Source organism: Thalassophryne amazonica, chromosome 5 (assembly GCF_902500255.1).
Source record: "Thalassophryne amazonica chromosome 5, fThaAma1.1, whole genome shotgun sequence".
Lineage (NCBI taxonomy): Eukaryota > Metazoa > Chordata > Actinopteri > Batrachoidiformes > Batrachoididae > Thalassophryne > Thalassophryne amazonica.
In genome coordinates this window covers 123743312-123770914 of record NC_047107.1, presented here as the reverse complement: position 1 = coordinate 123770914, position 27603 = coordinate 123743312, and the positions used below count along the sequence as shown (strand labels likewise).

Genomic DNA, 27603 nt, shown 5'->3' with positions numbered 1-27603 from the left:
GAAAAACACCTCCGTTGGAAGCCTTAAGGACAAGTTGGAACATGCCCTGCTGTTAAACAATTCCTCAGATACTCACTCAACTGAAAGCCACCAAAAGGCACCTGGATTTTACAAATGTTATCAACACGGAGGTGTTTTTCCTGTGGCGGGCACGTCTTTCATTAAAAAAATCTCTTTTAACAGTGGAATATCCGGATAAACTGCTGATTCCGACCTCTTCTGAAAGTTCTCTGTTCTCTCACGATGTCCTGGGTCAACAGAGGCTTAAATTTGGAGGTTTTCAGCTTGAAACAGGATGACGAGGTCACCTTGGAGCGCTGCGCGACGTCCCGCTCCGTGGGAAGTCCTTACAGCGATAGAAACAATCCAAAATCTCTCATCAGCCGTTAAAATTTTCACAGAAAACCAGCTGAATTTCTCAAATGGTGTCCACTCGGATGTGCCTTACAGTTTTGAAAAAATTTTGATCAAGCACAGCGCCAGTCTCTCAGCAACTTGTCAGACAATGAAAATCTGACGAGGGGCTGGACCACTCCTTCCACAAGGCGTGCTCACAGGCGAATGACATCACCGACAGGCGTGAAAAAACTCACGCATGCCCACGAGGGTTCAAGCTTGGCTGATGTAATCACACGTGATTCAAATCCGTATAGTTTTTAAAAAAAATAAAACTGTCGGTTTCTTTTCTAATAGACCTCATATACTTATTGAATCTAGCTTTACTATTTTGTCACTTTAATTCAAGAAACAGTTCTTAAAACTGCATCTGCTGTAAGGGTGCACTTGCAGTTAATCAAAAATGAATCTTTATGATGAATTATAGATGTAGTCCAGGAAAGGCCCTGAGGCCCTCTGGTGCTGGTGCTTATCCCTGGAGTCCATGGGGTGAAGGGGGTGAGAGTCGACCACTCACAGGTTACTTCCCCACACAAGGCTGATAACCAAAAAGGGAAAAGTTCTCCACACTTCTGCCAAGCACTAAAAACCAGTGCAACCAGGCCAGGACAGACTTGTAGAAAAGGAGAACGGCTGGTGCAACACAGATGCACCAGCCTTTCTGGTGGGACACAGAAGCGGGTGCAAAAACTCAGACTCGATGTATAAATTACATCGAAACGTTAGTCTCTTCAAAGCTTTTGACACCTTAATAAACCTTTTTGCACCCACTTCTGTGTTGCACCAGCCGTTTTCCTTTTCTACGAGGCTGATAACCATTTACAGCTGAGTGGACTGGGACAATGCAGATGAAGTGTCTCATCCAAAGACAGAGAGACCGGAAACCAAACCAGGTCTACATACTGGAAGACCAACTCCTGTCCACTGAATTACCTGCACAAGGCAGTAAAATCTGACATAATCTCATTGTGGTTCTGTGACATCCCACAAGGAGACCATGATGGACCATCCTTTACGGACCATCTCCTACATTGCGGATATTGGCAATATTGTGGTGCTTATGGCTCGGCGTCGGATGCCTCGAACCGACTCTCAGGATGATGTGGAGGCCTCAGACCCTGGAGAAGACAACAAGCGCCAGTACAAGATGATATGCCACGTGTTTGAGTCAGAGGACGTAAGTCCAAAAGCAAATTGTGGTGTTTTCTGATCTGTTTGTTATATTTCAGTCAGAAAGACTCGCATCAAATGGTAAAGAGTAAATGGACTGCATTTATATACAGGTATGCACATAACTGGTCCTCGTGGTGCTTGTGCATGCTAAAAATAAATGATGCGCAACAGAAAACACAAGGGAAGCGCTTCATAAGAGGAAAGCAATGACAAATTGTAGGAAAAGTGTTTCCCTCTGCTGTGCATCAATGGTATGTAGCACACACAAGCACCATGAGCACCAGTTATGTGCACCCCTGTTTATATAACACTTTTTCCATCTACATCAGACACTCAAAGCGCTTTGCAAATTACAATAATGCCCCAAATCACCGCGATGTGAGGCTGCTGCCATACAAGGCGTTCACTACACACTGGGAGCAACTAGGGGATTAAGGACCTTACCCAAGGGCCCCTAGTGATTTTCCGGTCTGGCTAGGACTTGAACAGAGGATCCTCTGGTCTCAAGCCCAACGCTTAACCACTAGACCATCACCTCATCACCAAATGATTGTATGTGAATATTCTACAAGTGAGATTTGGCAGAAGTGGCAGCTCTGATTTGGGAATTTCTCCAAAAATTTGAGTTTCAACAGATTAAAGGTGGATAATGTCACCACCAGTAGCATTTTGGTTGGTAACTTATAAACTGGGAAAGAGTCAGTGATGCAGAGGTACGAGTGACAATATGCCTTGTTTGCTAGTTTGATACACAGGCTATTAAAATTAATCTGAGTGAGCAGCACTTGCACCACCCTGATCAGAATCATGGATCAAGGCTTTGAACTGGTCATTTGTCAAACTGGAGTGTTTGCATAGTGTTCGAGTGCTTTGCATCCAGCATCCCTTTCCCTTGGGAAGTACAGGTCAGTAAGTTTGACAGATTGTGCCGACATCAGGTTGGAACACGGTGAATACAAAATTTGTATCTCTGGCATCTCTTGGCTTTACCCTTTTTGACCACTAGGCCCAGCTGATTGCTCAGTCCATTGGGCAGGCATTCAGCGTGGCTTACCAGGAGTTTTTACGGGCCAATGGCATCAACCCCGAGGACCTGAGCCAGAAGGAGTACAGTGACCTCCTCAACACCCAGGACATGTACAATGACGACCTCATCCATTTCTCCAAGTCTGAGAACTGCAAAGATGTAAGTAGACAGAATGATTTATTTTTAATTGCTTATTTTAATACAGATCTTCTGTCCAACTTAGCAGAACTGTGATGTGGCTTCTACAACTTTATTATAAGATACTAACTCTGTACTCCTTTGATAATAGAATGAAGACTGTTAGGAATGAGACATTCAAGCCTTCTTCAACAAAGTCAACAAATTCTACAGTAATACAACTTATGGGGGCCAAAAATGTCTCAGTTTGACATTCATGCTCCTGAGACACAGTCAGACGGCTGGATGTCAATTTCTCCATTTCATTTTGTTGATCAGTTACCAACTTAGGTTGTTTCTAAAGATCATTATTAGTCATATCATAGTAATGATCATTTCTCATTGAATATTCTTGAACGGGTCTTATCTGAGCACCTCATCATGTCCGTGAACCATTACAGTCAACATTTAGGGCTCAGCATTCCTCACAAACGCCACTGACCAATGTGGTGAAGGACCCATAACTCATTATGGACGCAGACTCCACATTAGCATATAGTGCAGCATTTGGCACCATTTCTGGTGTTCTTGGACAAAGGTGAAAACTGCTTTGGTATCTGAGCACGTTTGGCTGAGGAGGACAAGAAATCTCCATTTTCCACAGTAAAGAGTGAGGTACATCAGGGATCCACTGTGGGACTGCTGCTGTTTTCACCTTTGAGTGATGATATACCAACTTATAGGAGGTGCAATTTACAAAAAAAAAAAAAAAAAGATTTCTAGTTATTTACATTTTAATAGTGTCCCAACTTTGAGGAATTCTGTTTTACAAACTGATATTCACCATTGTTCTGGAATTCTCACTACACCCATTCACCTCCAAATAAATGTTCATCTAATTTTCTAAAAAAATTATTCTACTACAACCCCTGGCAAAAATTATGGAATCACTGGCCTCGGAGGATGTTCATTCAGTTGTTTAATTTTGTAGAAAAAAAGCAGATCACAGACATGACACAAAACTAAAGTCATTTTAAATGGCAACTTTCTGGCTTTAAGAAACACTATAAGAAATCAAGAAAAAAAAAGATTGTGGCAGTCAGTAACGGTTACTTTTTTAGACCAAGCAGAGGAAAAAAATATGGAATCACTCACCTCTGGCTTTTATAACAGCTTGCAGTCTCTGAGGCATGGACTTAATGAGTGATAAACAGTACTCATCAATCTGGCTCCAACTTTCTCTGATTGCTGTTGCCAGATCAGCTTTGCAGGTTGGAGCCTTGTCATGGACCATTTTCTTCAACTTCCACCAAAGCTTTTCAATTGGATTAAGATCCGGACTATTTGCAGGCCATGACATTGACCCTATGTGTCTTTTTGCAAGGAATGTTTTCACAGTTTTTGCTCTATGGCAAGATGCATTATCATCTTGAAAAATGATTTCATCATCCTTAAACATCAGAAAAGTGTCCAAAATATCAACGTAAACTTGTGCATTTATTGATGATGTAATGACAGCCATCTCCCCAGTGCCTTTACCTGACATGCAGCCCCATATCATCAATGACTGTGGAAATTTACATGTTCTCTTCAGGCAGTAATCTTTAGAAATCTCATTGGAACGGCACCAAACAAAAGTTCCAGCATCATCACCTTGCCCAATGCAGATTCGAGATTCATCACTGAATATGACTTTCATCCAGTCATCCACAGTCCACGATTGCTTTTCCTTAGCCCATTGTAACCTTGTTTTTTTTCTGTTTAGGTGTTAATGATGGCTTTCGTTTAGCTTTTCTGTATGTAAATCCCATTTCCTTTAGGCGGTTTCTTACAGTTTGGTCACAGACGTTGACTCCAGTTTCCTCCCATTCGTTCCTCATTTGTTTTGTTGATCTGCTTTTTTTTCTACAAAATTAAACAACTGAATGAACATCCTCCAAGGCCGGTGATTCCATAATTTTTGCCAGGGGTTGTATTCATCCAGCAGTCCGCAGGAACAGGTAGCTTAGTTTTATCTTACTGAGCTACTGTTGTAGTAGACCTGGGTAGCAGACCTGGGTTTAATACCCGGTCATGCTATCTGTCTTTGTCCTTGGATAAGACACTTCATCTGGATTTTCCCAGTTCACCTGCCTGTAAACAGAATAGAATACAGCCTTTATTGTCATTGTACATATATACAATGAAATTTGTTCTCTGCATTTAACCATCCTAATTGCAGTTAGACACAATTCAACCACTAGGAGCAGTGGGTCGCCACAGTCCGGCACCTGGGGTCCAACTCCAGATGTAGACTCTGCCTTGGTCAGGGACAGAGAAAGGAGCAGACCCTAAATAAGTATGTTTTTGATTGTGGGAGAAAACCCACTCAGACACGGGGAGGACATGCAAACTCTACACAGAAAGGGCAGGAACTGATCCCATGACCTTCTTGCTGTGAGGCACCAGTGCTAACCACTAAGCCACCCTGCCACTAATAAGTGCCTGTCTTGGCACTGTATTAGTACTGCCAGGGCACCCTGGGTTATAAAAAATAAAATCAAATAAAACAGAGCAGCCAAAAGCAATTAATATGTTTCAGCACACTGTCTTTATTTGTGTGTAATATTAACACTGGTGTTTGTGGTCAAAGTGAGATGTTATGGTTCATTTCACTCGGTTATTCTGTTTACGTGGCTTGTGTCATCTTTGTTTGCTGTGACCTGGTGTGAAGGTGCTCATTGAGAAAGCTAAGGGGGAGATTCTGGGCGTGGTCATTGTGGAGAGTGGGTGGGGCTCCATCCTGCCCACTGTCATCATTGCCAACATGATGCATGCTGGGCCGGCCGAGAGGTCTGGCAGACTGAACATTGGTGACCAGGTCATGTCCATTAATGGGACCAGCCTGGTGGGACTGCCACTGTCCACGTGTCAGAGCATCATCAAGGTACGTGTGCATCATGCAGGTTCATAAAAGATGTTAATTATTCACTTCTTTAAATAAAAAAAAAAAACACAAAAAAAGGGAAAGTTATCGGACTTAAAGTTAGACCTAAATTTATTGGAGCACTAATGGTTTTCAAAGCTAATTAACTAGTCAAAGTTAGCTTTGCTAATTAGCTCTTAGCTGGCTAACTAGACTGTACCCACCATTGATTGATTGGTGGATGATGGGGAATTTTCAAGATACTTATCAATTATTAATGTCTTTGATCCTGTCTTTGTTTCTGTCAGAAACAAAGACAGGATCAAAGACATGGATTTGCTCATTGACTTTTTCTGAGCCCACACTCTGACTTACGCTCAGGGTTTAAAGAACCAGTCTCGTATCAAGATGAACATTGTCAGATGTCCTCCAGTCACCACTGTCCTCATCCGGCGGCCAGACCTCCGTTACCAGCTGGGCTTCAGTGTCCAGAACGGCATTGTGAGTACTGCATTCGGCTCAGTCTTCATATTTCAGTTACTCATAATTGAGTATTCCCTTTCCCACCAACAGATCTGTAGCCTTATGCGCGGTGGCATCGCTGAACGAGGCGGGGTCAGAGTGGGTCACCGCATCATCGAGATTAACAGCCAGAGTGTGGTCGCGATGCCGCATGAGAAGATTGTCCACATCCTGTCCAGCGCTGTGGGAGAGGTGAGCTCACAGCGCTACGCTAGCGGTTTTTACCCTGTGCACTGGCAAAGCGGGGTATTGTCTTTGGTCCTTTGTGATATCAACAGATGATTAACTTTTGCAGAGAATCGGACAAAGGTCAAGGTCAACAAAAACATGGTGTGAAATCAACACTTTCTGCTGTATCGCTGCAACCAGTAGGGCTACAGACACTAAAACGTATACTGATGAGCGAAATGTTTGTGTTTGATTGATAACATTGGCATGTAGGGTTTGTGTCAGCGTGCCAAGGTCTTTCATTTTTACATTGTTATCTGGAAGCTTTTGGCTGGATACACAACGGGTCCTGGATAGCAACCACCCTGGCAGACCGCTGGACCATCTATCGTAGACATCCCGTTGGCCTTTTGGAAGTGGTGGCTCCTCATCACTGAGGCACCAGCATGCTGGATCATGCCCAGACCAGAATGTTGTCACTGATGCTCTTTCACTGCCCAAGTGATACTCCTCATCCAATTCCCCTTAAGAAACTGATTGTTTCACACAGTCATTTCAGCAGGATCCTCTGCAGAGGCCTCGTACCAAAGACATCTACTTGTCACCTTAATAAGACAGGAACGACCAGGACCCTAGAGACTTGGACCTTTGTTGTCCTGCAATAGTAACAGTATATGTCGAGAGTCACCAAGTGAAAATAAATAGAATAAGTCTACAGCCAGTTGATCTACAACTGATGCACCAAATCCAGCAAATCCACGATGGAACCAGGCTGTGAAGGGTGTGGATCTGGCATACATCCATCTTTAGTCAAGAGCAACTGCTACAACAGCAGTTTAGTTATGGGGAAGAGTCCAGTGTGATACCACAAGGTACAAGTGTCATATTCAAACAAGAAAGACTTCTGTGCAGACCTTCTCTAACGTATCCGCGGATACAGTAGTGTAACCTACATCACTCCATCACACACTGGGCTCAAACACATGGTTCCCAGGAGCAGAGGCAGGTACTCCAATGTGTTGCTAGCTAGAATGACTTTTTTTTTTTTTTTTTTTTTGGCAGTTGGGAGCGAGATTTACTTAACTGCACAGCATCACCTGCTGGCCACCATTAGAGTAGCATGAGACTCTGACTGCTTCTTGGAACACCAGGCCGTTGCGGATTTCTTTCCCAGCTGGGTGGACTAGGATGATGTAGATTAAGTGCCTTATCCTAGTACACAAGACAGGTAGCCTGAGAGAGTCAATTCCAGGTCTGCTCATGTGTTTGAGACTTTTAATGCAAATGGTTCATTTAATTGCGTGATATTAAAATGTTCTCGTATAATTTATACGTTATAATTTGTCAGATCCACATGAAGACGATGCCTGGAGCCATGTACCGTCTGCTGACCGCCCAGGAGCAACCTGTTTACATTTAAGACCCGTCCTCTTAACGTTCTGCAAGAACTCTAACTGGTTCCACTGTCCTCCAACTACAGCACATTTCTCAAAGGACTTTCTCTGATTGTGGTTTTTAGCTTCAGTTTTGAAGCTCTAAAAAGGTTGAAACCAAATCGTCCATATGTACAACATTCCCACTAAATCACGCAAAACCTTTTTAAGCAACAATGTAATGACGTAGTAACAAATTAAAGCTTCCAGAAGATGCTACGGTACTCAGAAAAGATCAATCACTTATCAGAAACAGATATTAAGCAATAACATGTCATTGCATCTGTAACAGAGATTATCTTTTAGATCTTAACCGTTCCTGAAAAAGAAAACCCCACTTAACTAGAACAGAGAGTGAATTTTTTAAGACTTATGATATTTTGTGGTATCATTTGAACAATTTTGGAGTTAAGCTTGAGAACATGGGGTTGACTCAAACATCATAAAAGCTTTACTTCTAGTGGGAGGCGTGGCTAAATTTGAGTCACATTATGTATGGAATTCTATTACCGAAATCCATCCGTTGTTAGCGCAGCACAAAGCACGACCTCTAGAGGTCAGTCTTTCAACACTGGACTGCCCAACACGTCACAGAAATTAATTAAATAAGTCTTTGGAGCCTTTTAAAATACGTCCTCCATGCCCAAAAATATTTCTGGTGCAATAAAGTGTTCAGTGAAAGTCCTATCAGTGTTATCTTACCTGCAGTACACAGTAAGTGAAAACTAGGCACAAAATCAGTAAGTACGAGTCAAAAAGTGGGTTTAAACTTAAAAGATGTGTTGACTTTTAATCTGGGTTTCATACCAAACCCCTCGTCTGTTCTGAGCACAATCTGTGTTTTAACATAATAATCATTCCTGAACGGGTTTGAACCAAACAAAGTATCAGTTAAAATGTTCCATGTGAAGGCTGTGTGACGTAACTATGTATCTTTCGGACAATATGAAATTGTCTGTTGATTATAGGCTCTATTTTGCTCTATAGTCTATCGCTAATGCTGCAGTTAACACGCCAGGCTATGTTAGGCACGTTGTTTAGCCTAAGTGGAGCTAGCTAAGTATTCCCAACATTATTTCTCCTTACATGTTAGCATGTCCGTCAAACATCAATGAAGTTGATGTTGAACACCAACATTTACTCGGCACATACCAGAATATTCACGTCATTTGTTTGGAAACAGGGAGAAGATGCCGCATTTAACTTTAATCACCTGCTGCTGCTAAATTACTTGATGTTCAAAAGAAAACAGGAAGTGAACTCAGCACTCAGCTGTGGCAAGCAGGAAATAATTTAAATAAATTTTAAAAAGCCAGTTATTTTTTTAAAAAAGATGTCTGTTGCAAAATGTAAAAATAGACAGTGCATCCAGAAAGTATTCACAGCACTTTTTCCGTATTTTATGTTACAGCCTTATTCCAAAGACAGTGGTTATACGCCGAACCGTTAGGTCAATAAAGTACATTCACAAGCATATACGTCCAACCACAACCGACCAACAATGTCAAACTAACACCATCTTACAGCCAACAAGCAGCATTTTGGTCAAAAACTGTTTCGTCGTCATTAACAGGGTTCTGTTCAAAATGCTTATGAAGTTTGTCTGTTTTCATCCATTGCGGTGTTTTCGTAGTAATTAAAGATGGCAACATTAAATGTGTCAAACATACACCACAGTAGAGCCTTAAAAAGTGGTGTAAAAAATGTAGTTTAGATGTACAAAAGTGTCAAATACATGATCACGGTTGGGCGAATAAGATAAGACATTATATTTAACTGCCCAATGGTTGTACATGTAACGTTCAATGTATAACTTATCTGCCCAACGGATGGGGGAATAAGGTAGGGCATTATATTTATTTGCCCAACGGTTGGGCGTATAGCCTTTGCCTATTCCAAAATGGAGTAAATAAAAGTTTTCCCTCAAAATTCTACTCACAGAACCCCATAATGACAACATGAAAAAGCTGTTTTGAAATTTTTGCAAATTTACTAAAAATTATAAAACTAAGAAACCACATGTACATAAGTATTCACACCCTTTGGTCAATACTTTGTTGATGCACCTTTTGCAGTAATTATAGCCTCAAGTCTTCTTGAATATGATGCCACAAGCTTGGCTGTGAATACTTATGTACATGTGATTTCTTATGTTTTTCAATTTTTAATAAATTTACAATAATCTAAAAAATAAAAGAAAAAAGCTTTTTCACATTGTCATTATGGGATATTGTGTGCAGAATTTTGATGGAAAAAAAAAGGGAATTTCATCCATTTAGAAATAAGGCTGTAACATAAAATGTGGAAAAGTGAAGAGCTGTGAATACTTTCTGGATGCACTAATTTTCTTCCTAGTGATAGTTATTTCTGGCTTTTGTTCCTTGAACTGATTCAAAGCCGTGATTATAACAGTTATAACAGTAATATAATGGTAACATCAAAATTTTACAAACTCACTACATTCTATGTAATGTCATACAGCCTCATTTTTGACAAATATGAATCTTACAATGACTACGTTTGTTTGGAATGTTTTTCCTTTAGCAATGAATGTCTCAACTGAATGATTTTCCTTGTAAAATGTTACATTCGTTGTATTTATTTAAAGTTTTAGTCAACAAAGTTGGCTGATAACAGGATAAATGTAGCACATCGCACTTCACAAAAGAACAAAAAATAAAGTTGTTATATTGCCGTTAGTTTTAGGGATCGGTTTTGCAGTGATAAATCCTCTCCTCCCTAAAATGCTGAAGCACAGCGTGATGGTTTCCCCACAAAACGTCTGTGATTAAGTCGGGTTTGAGATTTTCAGACCAGGTTCAAAGCCGATCTGCAGAACTTTGTGTTTGTTCTGGCCACTATTTGCCTTGACAGTAATTATTATTATTATTTTTTTTTTTTTTCAGAAATGTTTCTGACTTTGCAACCACGTTTTATTCTCATTTTTCAAAATAACATTGAAAATATTGGACTCGGGCTTCTGTGGATATTTCTGGAACTATTCTTGCTTCTAGTGTGTGTGGTGTATTTATGACAAAAAAAAAAAAAAAAACTGAATACTTACAGATCTCATATATATATATATATATATATATATATATATATATATATATATATGAAATTGTGAAAACAGCTCCTATTTGGATCAGATGTCAACTGTTAACAGAAAGCAGAACAAAATGTCTTAATCCTGGAATGTTGGAAACACAAAAAGGAATTAATGTTTATTATATTATAAGGTGGAGTACAGAATTATTTACAGTGTGTTTGTGATATTTGTGCTTCCCTGCTCCATCAGGGATCGTGGCCGCCCACAGAAACGAGGGCGATTATTAATAAGTAAGTGCACTCACTTTGAATGTATCTCTGGTGTGTTTTAAAGGTAAAGGAGAGAAGAAAAACATGTAAAGCAGCAGCGATGTTTGGTAGCATTTCTGTGCTGTTCTAGTTATTGTACCACAGCTACAATGTTTGTAACAAGATTTACAATAATAAATTACTTGCAGAAGGAACGGAATCCAGTTGTATCTTCATGTGCACTGTCAGTTTTTGGTAACACCTATGAAAGTTTACTCTGTTCTACTCTGTTTTATTAACTGGAAAATTGATTTTACCACTTTTCTTTTTCTGCTGTTGAGCTCTTGTGGTGAAGCAGGTTGTTTTGGGGGGGGGCTTAAATTAAACTGTTCATCTTACAAAGCAATAACAAATTGTTTTGTCTGATCTAGAATGTGTCCTTACCTCAAAATTTGTCACAGTATCATAAATGACACTCAGTTTGAAGCTTTTTTTTTTTTTTTTTTTTTTTTTTGCAAGACAAGTGCAGTTTGAAAAAAAAAAGAAAAAAGTTTAATTTGGATCAACTGATGGGACCTTTTAAATTTATAATCCCATATCTAGATATCAGAGAAAACTTTTTTCCCCACTCAAACACTGAGGAATATTTTGGTGTGATTTTTAAGATTTGTATAAGAAGAAAATTTCAGTGTCAGACTCAGACCCACAGCCTGATGTGCACCTGTTAAATAAGACACCACAAAAGGCTGTGATTTGACACTTTCTGCATTCACTCCATGTGCCATCATATTTTCGCTGATTACATTTTGAGATCACATACGTTTGGCAGAAAAAAGTCTGCAACTTTATAACAGAGTCAGAAAAAGATTAAATTGTACAGCTTACCTTTGACTGAAGAAAGAAAAGCTTGTTGATTTTCAATTTCAATTTATTTTCATTTATATAGCGCCAAATCACAACAGAGTTGCCTCAAAGCGCTTCACACAGGTAAGGTCTAACCTTACCAACCCCCAGAGCAACAGTGGTAAGGAAAAACTCCCTCTGAGGAAGAAACCTCAAGCAGACCAGACTCAAAGGGGTGACCCTCTGCTTGGGCCATGCTACAAACATAAATCACAGAACAATTCACGGACAAATATACAAGAAATGCTATTGGTGCACAGGACAGGAGGATCGCCAACACAAATACAACTCCATCCCGGATGGAGATGGGTCAAATTGTTGAGGCTCAAATTAGTCCATAATAAAGCATAATCCAGAGACGAAGAACTTTAAAACTGTCACTCACGTCATTGCATGACACGGAGTTACAGAGCTGCAGAAGCATAAAATCAGGCTTTAAATTCATTAAATAAATTATCATGAATGGTAAATTCATGTAAATTTGAAAGCTTAACTATTTTTATATTTATTTTGATAACATCTGTACCTGGATGTGTTGCTGTATGTGGTTAAATCAATCAATTTTTTTATATAGCGCCAAATCACAACAAACAGTTGCCCCAAGGCGCTTTATATTGTAAGGCAAGGCCATACAATAATTATGTAAAACCCCAACGGTCAAAACGACCCCCTGTGAGCAAGCACTTGGCTACAGTGGGAAGGATAAATGATAAAAAAAACAAGTTGAAAACATAAAAGGTTCATTCAGCAGTTCAGCACAATTGCCTTAAAATGAAGCCATGTTCTAAGTTGACGCCACTCTCTCAATAAAGGGACTCTAGAGACAAGTTCCCCCCCCCCCCAAAAAAGAGACCACTTTAAACACTGCAAGAAAGGCATTTTATTTATGAACCAGTTTTCATGAAACTTTGTGAAAACATTGAAACTGTCTGGAGACAAACAGTAAACTGAACATGAAGTGAGCCAACAGAGCAGCACACGTGCAAACATTTGGGAACCATTGGACCTTTATGCATTTAAATATATACTTTTTATGAACTAAAATGAAAAATAAAGACTTGCAACATCTCTTAAAATTTCCAAAATGATGGTGTTTACAGTTGGAATGAAAACAAAAGTCTCCAACATGATATACATAAAAAAAAAAAAAAAAACATTAAACCCAAACTGTAAGTATGGGCAACCTTTAGTATGACAGCTAAATGATCAGTTTTACAGCCAGTTTTGTTTATGTCTTTAGACAAGTCAGGGGATGGATACATGAACATTTCCAACTGCCTGCCTGGGTGGTTGGTCACCAGAAGATGGTGTGCTCCTACATCTGACCTATATGCATGATTTCTACACAGAGTACAGGTGTTGCTAAAAAAAGGACAAACCAATGGAGTGTTTTTCTTCATGAAGAGAAGATTGAAGGACCAAACACACGACTTGCTTTGTGGGGGAATGTCACTACGAAAGATTGGTCATGTGGTGCACTTCTGTTGGTGTGATCCAGCACACAAGTCAGTGTTGAAGATCCCCAACAGCTGAAGAAGGCCGGGGGGGGCTGGAGGTGGACCCCGGGTGGTTCTGCAGTGTGGTGGGTGCAGCGACATGCAGCACCAGCCCGTGATCCCTCACCGGTTTTGATATGATAGTACTGCAATAATTATGTGGTGACGAGTGCTTTGATGAACATCTATGTGGCAAATACACACTTTGCACTGGGCTGTCAAAGCCTAAGAGCTCCTGGTCCAGGCCTAATCCAGGACCACGGCTGGAGATGATGGTGTAGAACACTGTACGACTATGAAGTAAAACCTTCATCTCTGTACCACCAGTGTAAAATACTATAATACGCTGCTGCAAGGTGACTGAAACATCCTGAGATGCGTTAACTGAAACAACGGCAAATGTAAACCTGGTCCCTGATCCCAACCTCAACTCCTCTGAAAGAAAAGCAAAGCCAGAGAGTTTACATCCACGTAAGTCCTTATTATCAACAGCCACTGCACAAACCGCCAACGGTCACCATGTTTCCAGCACCAGTTCTACAGAATGCACAAAGAAACCTGCAAAGGATGCAGTCTGATCAATCTGAGCGTTACTGTGGTTAACTCGGCCGTTTGTGTGGTACTCTGGTTTACACGCAAAGATTTCACTTTCACAAGTACTCAACAGTAAAGTTCACATTCTTGTGTTATCCCTCCACCAACCACAAGGGGGATGTAGAAATGGACTCGGCCCGTGTGTGAATAAGTCGACAAAATTAACATTTTACCAAATCTGGACTGGATGTCTTCAATAAGTGTATCTCAGATGGGTTTGAATCTGAGCATCAGGTTTGACTAAGAGCCTCAAAGGACCGCCCACTTTACTGAACAGAAAAATCCCCCCAGTGCCCTTTGTTTTTCGTCATTATCAGCTGTTTCTTTTCCATATCCTACCCTGACCAATCAGAAAAAAAGAAAAAAAAAAAGTAAAATTTCCGGCATTAAATCTGCAGCGTGTAGCATTTCTGAGAATGTTTTATTAGCATGAACGGAATATAGCCTTCATAAACATTTATCAATCAATCAATTCATTTTCTTCATCTCAGAATGAGCCCTTCATATCTACTTGGGAAGAGGACCCCCCACGGTGGCCGCCATCTTGATACAGCAGCTCAAAAGGGACATAATTACACAGTTTTGTTTTTCTTTTTTTGCAGCATGGTCAATCAAACAAACAAAAACAAGAAAAAGAAGCTGAATCAGTGGTTACTCCCCTATACACAGTCTACAGCAGACCTGCCAACCTCTAAGGAAGTCTTGGAGGACCACTTTATGTGGGCAGGAGGCTAAAAAACAGAAAATATAAAAATAGAACACTGTATATTTTGAACAGCTGATTTATTTACAGTCAGAAATCTGTGCAACTATTTGCCTGGACTTAAAAATGGAACACTTGCAGTCTTAGTTTGGCACATCCATATTGCTGAGCAGTATCAGGTTAGAGCTTTAAAAACAAACAAAAAAACAGTGGTGCAGTGTGATCAGCACTGGTTTGTGAACAGTGGATCTGCCCAGACTGGACAACAGGCAACAGACTAGAGACGTCACGATACCAGAAATTTAGTCAATACCAATACAGGATGCGATTCTCGATACCACAAAATAAAAATTTATTCAATAAAAAGTTGTGTGTGTGTATAAAACAAAAAATATCTATTCTTTTTAGCTTGAATTAAATGTTCACAGAGTATTTACGAAATATATATAATGAAAGTAGTTCAATAGGTAAAGAAAAAATCTTCAGTGGTTGAGCGAAGTTTGAGTTGGTTAACGGATCTCTTCAGTATTATATACTGCAGTGCTTACTGGAGAAATCAAAAGTTTTAATATTATAGTACTGTGCTACACATTATTTGACCATTAGGTTTCAGGAAGACGAGTTGCTGCAGTGATCCCTAAAAGAGTGGCTTAAAGGAACAAAGCTTTTATTGAAGCCTATGAGTCGCCACTCTGGCACCAAACGACACTTAAATGAGGCATTTTTATTTCACCAGATCCCACACCGCTCTGACATTTATTTTTCCTTTGGCTAGCTTTCATTTTTTATTACCAACAGTAACATTGTGTTACAACTAGCCATCCTTAACTCCACTGTGTGTGTTAGCATTGCGCTATGAATTTAAGCTACAAACATGGCTCCTGAAGATCAGCGGTTGATGCCGGGCTGCCAGATTTGTTCATCTGATGCGCAACTGCAACCTTAATATTATTTATTTAAAGCGCTAACACAGTTTGATTACAGGACACAGAAGCTGTTGTTGCATTCTGTTAGCCTACACAGCGCTAACACATCGTTAGCATGAACTGGACCTCATTCATCTCCAAACACATCTGGATTAATCTTTGAGGTACCTGCACTAAGTTTTCTTTTCAGGTGGGGCTATCATACTGAACTTCTCCACCTTGGAAGGTTTTATGTGTCACCAAAGAAAGCAAAATAATTTACTTGAGCATTTTTTGGGTACATTGATGCGTACAGGTTGGCAGGTCTGCTAGTGCTAGCAAGATTTTTGTAAAATGGAGGATCATACGTATTGCTCATCAGAAGAGATGGTGAGGGAGCATGAATCCTCATCTACAAAGAATTGAAAGTGTGAAAGGTAAATCGTAAGTGGTGACTGTATAACACAATCTGCAACCTCACCGCTAGAGGGGGTGAGGTAACACGGTTAAGTCCGCAACAGCAACACAGCTGGTTGTTTTTATTTCTAAATACAGTATCAGAACACAAGGAACATGCTTCAGAGTGTATTATATCAGTCAAAGTGATCAAGCTAACACAAACCCAACTGAAATCTGTGCTACAAATTGGACAGGAAGAAGCACGAGTTGAATGTAGCAGTTAATTCTCAAATATAAACAAAATATCATTCCAAATACAGCGGCACTCAACGTTAAACTTGGTTTGAGTTGGACTTACGTCACATCAGGCAAACACAAAGGACACTGTGACTGCTGTTCCACTGTAACCCTACGACCACATTAGCTACAAGCAGCGACAGAGGCAAAGCCCAGACCCGTCATTCATTTTCACTCAGAGTGGGCATTTTACAGCAACAAGAGATAACGGGCACTTTGCCACCAGGTAGATGGGGCCAAAATAGATAGATCTATTTTATGCAAATGCTGAGAGACGACTTCCAATCAGAGTAAACAAGGCAGCATGACATCAGCTGGCTGCTCACTCGAGCAAAATAAAGCAAGATGGCGGAAAACACTGAACTAGCTGTATTTCTATATAAATCTAATACGTTTGGCTTTTTCCCCTCATATTTTATAAAGGTTAGCAAATATAAAAAAAAAATGTTTGTGTATCTAGATAACACCTCTGGAGTGATATACAAGACATCTTACAGAGATGTTAGCATGCTAACTGGCGCTACAGGAATGTCACTGTGAAAGATGTTGGACTGAAACAAATCAAGCAAAGTTTGGTTCTGTTAAGCAGCCAAGCACGGAGAGCAAAGCTCATAGCGACAGTGTCGGGTTTTCACGGTCTTTATAATTTAGCATTAAACACTGTGCACATGAACGCCAAGTAACCACAAGCTGGCCATGCCCCAGGAATGCCCATCAAAGGACAAACGCCAACTGCCTGTCACCGTTATTTGTAGCTAATGTGACTGTGGGCCAGAGGTTTCAAACTGATTCCATAAATTGCCAAGAGGGTGCAGGTTTTCTTTGCAACCACCCACCTGCACCAGGCGATTTCACTCATGCCGTAGGGTAACTAATAAATATAGGTGGCGGCTGAGACAGTTTTAATTTGGCACATTAGTAACGACTGAACAGACACCAAAACGTATCAAAAATGTGATGACAGGCCACGCAGTTAACCCTGACAAACCAGTTTCCTGCTGAAGCGCAGCCCTGAATGCTGAACGCCATTATTCTACACATCTTCTTAAATATGACTGTGTGTTGACGTTTTATTGTTCTTGATTGAATCCTGGCAAGTAGCTTTACGGTGCACGAGGCGTCCACAACCAAATGTGCAGTGTGCATTTTTTTTTGTTGTTTTTTACAGCACAGTGTGCGGCGACTACATTAAGGTTTTGGTGTCACTGGTTCCCTGGTTCCATTTGACAGCAGCAGAAGGTTCAGCTGGATGGCTAAGTGGTGCAGGAAGGACAACCCAAACCTGATGGGACTCACAATAAAAGGCACTTCAAACATCGTATCAAAGTCCAGTGTTACTATATAGAATATCTCTTTAAATATATATAGATAGATATATACTGTATAGACAAGCATTGCTATATAGGAAGGAATACAAAGAGTATAAACACATATATATGCAATAATATACAAGTCCCAATCATAGCCGGCGACTGGAGAAGATTCAAAAAAGGAGCTTAAGACGAAAACACATTGCGTGTTTCAGGGTTTTTTAAGGTTTTTGATGAAAAATAAAATAAAATAAAAGCACAATACTGGCAGCTGTGCACAAACAGAAAGAGTTGCATAGGCAAGAAAACATGGTTCCTGAATACTTGGTGTTGACAACTAAAAAGTTATACACAGTATGAAATAATCAAATACAACACAAATAGTGAAATAACTTTAAATGACAAAGGACACAGTCCCTATCCAAAGGGATGGTGCAGACTGGTTTGACTCTGTCCTCAGTTATCAAAAGAAGCGAGAGTCACTCCCGAGTGAGCAGCTGACTTACCTGTGTACGGTAAGGTAGGGTAGTGTGTGGATATATTATCGTACACAGTGTGTGTGTGTGTGTGTGTGTGTGTGTGTGTGTACGTGTGGCTCCAGGAAGCGGAGGGCGGGGACGGCTGCAGTGTGAGAACCTTACAGCTCAGTGTCTTCATACTGTTGGGAGTTGGCAGTGTAGTATCCTGGCCCCGCCTCCTCTTCACTGTGGTACAAAGGTCTGCCCTCCCTGGAGGCGGGAAGAGTCTGTGGTTCTGGATGGGAGCTAGAGGAAGACAGAAAATATTGCTCTATCACCACAGAAAAGACGGGCGGTCCGAGCAACAGATGACCACGTCGCTATAAAACAAGGATTACCTTACACTCCTGCTAGTGAAGCAGATAATATTTACAGAGGGATCTTTCAAATGATGAAACAAGCACCAAATTTGGTGCAAATACTCTTTAGACATTACTCTTTTGTAAAAGCATGTTAGCCACCTAAATTTTCAATAGGCAGCCAGGTAGGGGTCAGTTGAAGAATTACACAGGGGTCAAAATTTGCAAATGCTCCAGTCATGTTGAAAACTATACATTATTTGTCTGATCACAGAGATTCCAAAAAGGTATAGTTTGGACTATCTGTGACTGAATGTTACGGAGTTATGGGGTAAAAACAGTTAAGAATTATGACAAAGGTCAATTTCAGTTTGTACGGGGTCAAAAGTTAAAGTTGCTCCAATTTTGGTAAAAAGTGGTGCAAATTATTGGTTGTGGTAGTAGGATTAAAAAATAGAATAGTTTTGACTGTGTTGAATGTTTGGTCTTCAAAGTAAAGGTCAAATAAGGTCAATGTCCATTGGATTCTACGACATGACATGTTACAGTGTAACATGATAACTCAGCATAACATGGTGCAAACTATTCCATTTATTAATCCTACTAGCACAGCCAATAACTTGCAACACTTTTTACCAAAATTGGAGCATATTTAACTTTTAACCCCTGTACAAACTGACCTTTGTCACCATTCTTGCAGTTTTTACCCCATAACTCCACAATCAGTCACATATAGTCCAAACTATACCTTTTTGGAATCTTTGTGATCAGACAAATAATGTGGTATAGTTTTCAATGTCATTGGAGCATTTGTAAAGTTTGTCCCCTGTGTAATTCTTCAGTTGAACCCTACCTGGCTGCATATTGAAAATTTAGGTGGCTAACATGCTTTTACAAAAGAGCAATGTCTAAGGAGTATGTGTGCCAATTTTGGTGCTTGTTTCCAGAAAAGAACGATTGTTACAGTTATCTGCCCCACTATGCAAGCCCAGCAAGTCATAGGTCACGAGCACAAACGCCTCCGAAAGCACACATTTACACAAGTCAGTTAACAGTAAACACGGCTGCTGCAGACAGTAAGCGGAATGCATGAAGTTATTTCTGATGAATCGTCAACGTTTTTCATCTTAAAATCATATCAGTGCTGAAGCACAAGCAGCTACATATCAGGAGAGAGGTCAGCGGGATATGGAGACCTGGGGTCAACTCTGGGTCATGCATCCTGTCCGTGTCCACCCAGCTGTAGACGGGTACTGGCTATTAGCCGGGGGCGCAACCCTATGATGACGTTAGCTACAAATGGCAACAAGCGACAGAGGCAAAGCAATAAACTGTCATTTATCTTTAATTAAAGCTTTGAGCATCTGATGCAGACAGAAAAGCACTTTATAAATGCAATCCATTTACCATTTATATATTTTGAACAAGTTAGTGAGAAATAAATACTTCTAAATCTACAAATGCTGTTTTCGTAATCAGGTAACACCTCTGAAGTGATTTACAGGACATCTTATGGAGATGTAGCAGAAATGCCCCAGAACGCCCATCAAGCAACAAAGCCACGTGCTTGTCGCCGTCATTTGTAGCTAATGTGACCGTAGGGTAACTGGCACCAGACCGATCTCACGTCCATCTCCAGTCATCTGCTTCACGCCACAGAACCCGTGGATGAGCACAGGCACAAACGGGTATCAGGGGCTAGATAGGACTTGTATCTGTCACTACTGGGTGCTAATGCTAGTGACTGATTATTAGGCAGTTAATGCTGAAGACAAGACTGTGTCTGTAGATCTGGAGTTGGTCCCCAGGTCCTGCCCGCTGGTTCGACTGGGTCCAGTTGTAACGAGGATGGACTAAATGCAGAGGATGAACATCTTAAAATACCTGAAATTTAAATTATTTTTATATATATATATATTAAAAAAGCTTCAGGAAAACCTGTCTAATGATACAAACACACAATAACTACACAAGCATTCATGTAACGTGGTATTCATGTCAAAATTAACATACTGCCTTAACTCCACTCCATCTGTGGGGTATTATAAGGTGGGAGATGAGCAACCACAAACCCTCTCACAAGCACACTCAGAGCACAGGTATCAGATACAATCCTATGCCAACAGGGGACCTACCCAACAGGCTGCGGGCGACTGTGATCCAACTTGGCCGTCTTCACAGGAACAGCGTAGATGTCTGGATGCTTCTGAGCACTTTCGAACTGCAAACAGCGTTTTATTTTAATCAGTTACACTGCCGTCAATAAACACGTATTTTCCAGTTAATTCCATCGTCAGTACCAACTAAATTATTTTACTTCGCACATTTTTGCTCAACACCGGCACAGTGAACAGAAAAAGGCAGTCATGGGGTTAGATTTATATTAAATCAAATTGTCATAGGTAATAAATTAAGAAAAATATGAATAATGTGAAGTAAAACAAGATTACCACATTAAGAATTACAACTTTGTGTTCAAAACCCTGTTTGTTGACAGTATTTTTGATCCTCTTAGTTTTCTTTACGCTGCCAACTTTTATGATTATACAGTGTGAGTTCCCATTTAAGGACCTCCCACTTTAAGAACAGGACAGCTGGCGGGTTCAGATATTGACTATACGAGGTCTGTGATAAAAGTAACGGACCTTATTATTTTTTTCAAAAACCATATGGATTTGAATCACGTGTGATTACATCAGACATGCTTGAACTCTCGTGGGAGTTTTTTCACGATTCACCGATTCGTCACGGAAACGACTCGGCGAATTTGCGCACAGGTCTTTCATTAAAAAATGTCCTTAAACAGTGGAATGTCTGCATAAAGTCCTCATGCCAGCCTCTTCTGAATCTTCTCTGTTCTCTCACGACGTCCTGGGTGAATTAAGTCTTAAATTAGAATGTTTTCAGGTCAAAACAGGCCGACGACGGCGCCTGGAAGCGCTGCGCGACGTCCCGCTCCGTGGGAAGTCCTTACAGCGACAGAAACACCCCATAATCTCTCATCAGCCGTTAAACTTTTCACCGAAAACCAGCTTAATTTCTCCAATAGTGTCCACTCGGATATTCCTCACAGGTCCAGAAAAAATGTTGATAAAGCAACGCGCGCCGTCTGCAGCGGCTATTCAGACAAAGAGATTCCGACGGGCGGGGTGGAGCACTCCTCACTCAAGGCCTGCCCACAGGCGAATGACATCACCGACACGCGTGAAAAAACTCACGCATGCGCACGAGGGTTCAAGCATGTCTGACGTAAAAACATATGAATCAAATCCATTTATTTTTTAAAAAAATTAAAAGGACCGCTTTTTTCATCACAGACCTCGTATATCGGGTGTCCCAAAAAAATATGCAACATTTTATCAGCAAAGAAAATGGTCAAAGCATATGTCTAGGAAATAAATTTATGGCTAGATAGAAAGCTGAAAGGTTGAAGTTTTTCATACTAATGTCAATATTGGCTCTGCATTTTGTCAGTCTAGCATAAAGTCGCTGCACCTGTTTGACACTCTTGGTCTGGTGCCAAAACTCAATTATTGTTGGCTGTAGTTTGGTTAATCTTGGCATTTTCCTGAGTCTTGCTTGGCATCAACATAAACCTCAGGGTTTCTGCAAAGTAAAAAAGAAACATAAGTGATTAAGTTTGTAGCATTTTAGGGTCAAACCGAGTGTTTTAAATGTTGTATATTTTTTTTGGGACACTGAGGCTGGACAGTCGGTGTTGTTTAGTCCCTCTAAGTTGTACCAATAAGGTCAAAATTGGTTTTGGGCTCATGGAATAAAAGACTTGGACTTCTATCCTCCTGTTGACATACATCTCTGTGAAGCAGCCTCATGACTACATAAACTCTTTGTAGGTGTATTTCAACTTAATATCCAAGCTCTCAAAAGAAAGTCACAGTTGAACTAAATGAATCTTTCAAGGAGTTAAACACTCTCACCACATACAGACACTCTGCTCATGGCTGAGTCCAAAAAGTCAATAAAAATGACTCGATCGTAGTTTAGGCTCGACACTACGACTCCTGATGCGGCTTCTCGAGAGCTGTAGCCAGAACATCCACTGAGTCCTCAAAGATCACAGCATCAGCTGCAGGTTTCATTGTCTATGTCACTATGACCTGTTTCCTCACTCAGGAATTTGGAGAGTAGAACAAATGGCTCATAAAACTCTAACATTTTCATTTTTTTAGTTAGACTCCCAATATACAGAGAGGGGTTCGAGTCCAGGTCTGTACTATTGCAGCTGTTGCTGGGTACCAGCCTTGGCTGTAGAAGTAACCTGCAATGGACTGGTGTTGTATTTAAGGGAAGTTGTGGACTCTGAGCACAGTTTGATAGGCATCAGGGACTTCTTACATCTTCACTGTAACCAGATACAACAGTAATTACTTTGATAGTATTTTAGAACTACAGCTTTATCTTGGTTCTCTACAACGTTCTTTATTCGTTTATAGAACATTGACATTCTCACAGTGTTTTGTATACACAAGATCTCAGGATGTCCACCTGGCTGATACAAACACACAGCTATGTCATGTCTTCAAACGTACCCTGGCTTTCTGTGCCTCCTGCAGTTCCAGCAATCTTTGGGCTCTGGCGTAGTGATGCAGCTTCTCAAAGGCCTTGATCTTACCCAGGAAGGACCGCATGGATGGATCCTCCACAGGACTCTTGTCTCCAGACTCCTCTTGGGGCCTGCAGATGGCCACGCATGTACTGGGCAGAGCAGGAGACAGCTGAACATTCTGTGCTGTGCTTCCACATCTGCTCATCTTGGCCAGGATAGGAGAGTGCGAAGCTCTATGGGGTCGAGTCTTGCCAAAGGAGTTAAGGTGGTGAAGTGGAGGCGGAGGAGGAGGGCTGGAGGAAGTGTGTGAGCGAGAGATGGGTGGTGGCGCTTCATTGTTGCTGCTGGCGGGGCTGCTGCTGGTTGGAGAGTCGTAACTCTGGATGGTGTTAGGTGGTGCGGGGTGATGGTAAGGACTGGTGGTGACTGAGGTGAGGACCGGCTCCTCTCTCAGAGCTTGGTGCACCTAAACGGAGAACACATGAATGAGGACTACGACCACTTTAAAACTGCTAGTTTAGATTTACTTTTGCAGGTAATGTCAGTGATCAGTCAAAGCTGCTGCTTGGTTAGTTGTGGAATTGAACTTTTTATTTCTGAAAATAATGCATGGCGTAGGAGATGGCATGAAGGTTAGTGGTTCCAACATATCCAGAGATGTGCAGATTGAAATAAATGTGGTTTCTTCTTCATCTCCTTCATATATGATTATGAGAGTGGAGAGTTGTCTTGTGTTTGGCCTTTAAGATCAAGAGACATCTGGGAGGAGATTATGGCGCCTCTGGTTTTGTTTTGGCGAAGTCGAGATCTTTGTAGGAGACCACAGGTCCAAATCTTTAGGTTCCTGGCACTTCCTGTCCTGACTAAGATGAGGAGTACTACTCGCATTTTTAGGAAACATCTGTTATGACATTTTAGCCATGTGGTGTGCTTCTCTGAGTGCAATCCAAGACAAAGGGACCCCAGCGGTTGGAGAAGGCCAAGCAGAGGCCCATGTTTCGACCTGGCTGTGGCAGATAGACGGCTTCTTCTGTGAGGTGGGGGTGAACCACTTATCTGCCTAACTGGTTGCCATCTGGGATCCAAAGCAGTTCTGCAGGGTGGTGGATACATGCTCCCAGAACAGGTCTAATGATAGTTCATGTTGGACTGTGGGAAGTACCAGAACCAGGAGGGACACACAAAGACAGAGAGAATCTTCAGGTGTGCAGATCATCACAATCTCTTAATTATCTCTTTGTTTCATATTTTTTAAACTGCCAAAAAAAGATTTCCATATAAAAAAGAAAGAATAAATGTGTATAAAATAAATGTGGAAACATGACAAAATAAAGAGGAATACATAAAAGAATAAATATATAAATGAAGAAAAAGTGCTTTTGTTCCTTTTGCTTCATCCTAAATAGTTTTACTACAACCCCTGGCAAAAATTATGGAATCACCGGCCTCGGAGGATGTTCATTCAGTTGTTTAATTTTGCAGAAAAAAAGCAGATCACAGACATGACATAAAACTAAAGTCATTTCAATTGGCAACTTTCTGGCTTTAAGAAACACTATAAGAAACCAGGAAAAAATAATTGTGGCAGTCAGTAACGGTTACTTTTTTAGACCAAGCAGAGGAAAAAAATATGGACTCACTCAATTCTGACGAATAAATTATGGAATCACCCTGTAAATTTTCATCCCCAAAACTAACACCTGCATCAAATCAGATCTGCTCGTTAGTCAGTCCACTTGGTGCAACAGCTCTCCAAGGTGTGATCACTCCTTTTTAGATGCAGACTGGATTATCAAACTCTTAAAAGAGGGTAAATCATCACGCAATGTTGCAAAAGATGTTGGCTGTTCACAGTCAGCTGTGTCTAAACTCTGGACCAAATACAAACAACATGGGAAGGTTGTTAAAAGGCAAACATACTGGTAGACCAAGGAAGACATCAAAGCGTCAAGACAGAAAACTTAAAGCAATATGTCTCAAAAATCGAAAATGCACAACAAAACAAATGAGGAACGAATGGGAGGAAAATGGAGTCAACGTCTCTGACCAAACTGTAAGAAACCGCCTAAAGGAAATGGGATTTACATACAGAAAAGCTAAACGAAAGCCATCATTAACACCTAAACAGAAAAAAACAAGGTTACAAGGAAAAGCAATCGTGGACTGTGGATGACTGGATGAAAGTCATATTCAGTGATGAATCTCGAATCTGCATTGGGCAAGGTGATGATGCTGGAACTTTTGTTTGGTGCCGTTCCAACGAGATTTATAAAGATGACTGCCTGAAGAGAACATGTAAATTTCCACAGTCATTGATGATATGGGGCTGCATGTCAGGTAAAGGCACTGGGGAGATGGCTGTCATTACATCATCAATAAATGCACAAGTTTATGTTGATATTTTGGACACTTTTCTTATCCCATCAATTGAAAGGATGTTTGGGGATGATGAAATCATTTTTCAAGATGATAATGCATCTTGCCATAGAGCAAAAACTGTGAAAACATTCCTTGCAAAAAGACACATAGGGTCAATGTCATGGCCTGCAAATAGTCCGGATCTTAATCCAATTGAAAATCTTTGGTGGAAGTTGAAGAAAATGGTCCATGACAAGGCTCCAACCTGCAAAGCTGATCTGGCAACAGCAATCAGAGAAAGTTAGAGCCAGATTGATGAATAGTACTGTTTGTCACTCATTAAGTCCATGCCTCAGAGACTGCAAGCTGTTATAAAAGCCAGAGGTGGTGCAACAAAATACTAGTGATGTGTTGGAGCGTTCTTTTGTTCTTCATGATTCCATAATTTTTTCCTCAGAATTGAGTGATTCCATATTTTTTTCCCTCTGCTTGGTCTAAAAAAGTAACCGTTACTGACTGCCACAATTTTTTTTCCTGATTTCTTATAGTGTTTCTTAAAGCCAGAAAGTTGTCATTTGAAATGACTTTAGTTTTGTGTCATGTCTGTGATCTGCTTTTTTTCTGCAAAATTAAACAACTGAATGAACATCCTCCGAGGCCGGTGATTCCATAATTTTTGCCAGGGGTTGTATTCCTTAAAGGGTAAAGCTGTCAATCAACTGTCTTGAGGCGGGGCTTCCTGCCCAGTCTGACTAGTCAATGCTGCATACACGATTCTTGTTTTGGCAGGAACAGCCAACAGGAATTCAGATTCTTTATCTCATGCTTTTCTGAACTATTTCAGCATTATAACGCAGCTGTTTGTATAGTTAGTCTGACTGGTAAAACAAATGCTTCCTTATTAGCATCAAACTGAGGCGAGTATTTACGAACAGACACTTTATGAACTGTCACAACGTGTGGCTGAAAACTGATATTTTCTGCATTTTACCTGAGAGGAATGTCTATTTTACTCTCATTTTATTTTCTCAGCACCATTATGTCTTATTGATGACATTCTTCTTTTAACTATCTTGTTTTTTTTGCTTTATAAACAAGAGCACAGGACGAGCGGAAACAGATGATGAACGTGTGAGCGGATGATCAGCATCAACCGACACACAAGAAGAGAAACGGAGCCATCAGTTAGTTAATACGTTCAGCAGGTTTGCACTGAAAAATCAGCGTTTGCATTTTACTTCCTCCTGCTGAGATTGACAGAAACTGACACGACTGACTTGTGAGTCTCACCTTGCCGTCAGGGAGGAAGACAGGCGGAGGGCTGCACCTGCTCAGGACGTCCCTGCTGTTAACTTTCCTGCCGTGAGTCCGGATGTCTGGGCTGTACCTGCGCAAGATCTACACACACACACGACTTTAATACAGGAAAAGAGATCGAAGGGCCTTCAGGCTCCTTCTCCTTCATTAGAAGGAGACATTCTCTGTTCCACTTCAACATGAAGCTGTTCAACTAGTTATCAAATCAAATCAATTTTATTTATATAGCGCCAAATCACAACAAACAGTTGCCCCAAGGCACTTTATATTGTAAGGTAAAAGCTATACAATAATTACAGAAAAACCCCAACGGTCAAAACGACCCCCTGTGAGCAAGCACTTGGCGACAGTGGGAAGGAAAAACTCCCTTTTAACAGGAACCTCCAGCAGAACCAGGCTCAGGGAGGGGCAGTCTTCTGCTAGGACTGGTTGGAGCTGAGGGAGAGAACCAGGAAAAAGACATGCTGTGGAGGGGAGCAGAGATCAATCACTAATGATTAAATGCAGAGTGGTGCATACAGAGCAAAAAGAGAAAGAAACACACAGTGCATCATGGGAACCCCCCAGCAGTCTAAGTCTATAGCAGCATAACTAAGGGATGGCTCAGGGTCACCTGATCCAGCCCTAACTATAAGCTTTAGCAAAAAGGAAAGTTTTAAGCTTAATCTTAAAAGTAGAGAGGGTGTCTGTCTCCCTGATCCGAATTGGGAGCTGGTTCCACAGGAGAGGAGCCTGAAAGCTGAAGGCTATGCCTCCCATTCTACTCTTAAAAACCCTAGGAACTACAAGTAAGCCTGCAGTCTGAGAGCGAAGCGCTCTATTGGGGTAATATGGTACTATGAGGTCCCTAAGATAAGATGGGACCTGATTATTCAAAACATTATAAGTAAGAAGAAGAA

At 40.9% G+C, this 27603-nt stretch overlaps 2 protein-coding genes across 6 annotated transcripts in view; one reads left to right on the top strand and one right to left on the bottom strand.

Annotated features, from left to right (window-relative positions):
- The window catches only part of apba1a (amyloid beta (A4) precursor protein-binding, family A, member 1a), a 48460-nt gene extending 40461 nt beyond the window's left edge, over positions 1-7999 (top strand). For all 3 annotated transcript variants that reach the window (XM_034171258.1, XM_034171259.1, XM_034171261.1), the window contains exons 8-13: positions 1388-1573; positions 2576-2755; positions 5427-5639; positions 6000-6119; positions 6192-6332; positions 7657-7999. In XM_034171258.1, coding sequence (XP_034027149.1) covers positions 1388-1573; positions 2576-2755; positions 5427-5639; positions 6000-6119; positions 6192-6332; positions 7657-7728 — 912 coding nt within the window. In that variant the 3' untranslated portion in view covers positions 7729-7999. The remainder of the gene's footprint in view (positions 1-1387; positions 1574-2575; positions 2756-5426; positions 5640-5999; positions 6120-6191; positions 6333-7656) is intronic.
- Positions 8000-13618: 5619 nt separating this feature from the next.
- Positions 13619-27603, bottom strand: part of LOC117511251 (tight junction protein ZO-2-like) — a 182620-nt gene continuing 168635 nt past the window's right edge. For all 3 annotated transcript variants that reach the window (XM_034171256.1, XM_034171257.1, XM_034171255.1), the window contains exons 20-23: positions 26678-26785; positions 23013-23495; positions 20598-20683; positions 13619-18409 (exon numbers count right to left, since the gene is read on the bottom strand). In XM_034171256.1, coding sequence (XP_034027147.1) covers positions 18283-18409; positions 20598-20683; positions 23013-23495; positions 26678-26785 — 804 coding nt within the window. In that variant the 3' untranslated portion in view covers positions 13619-18282. The remainder of the gene's footprint in view (positions 18410-20597; positions 20684-23012; positions 23496-26677; positions 26786-27603) is intronic.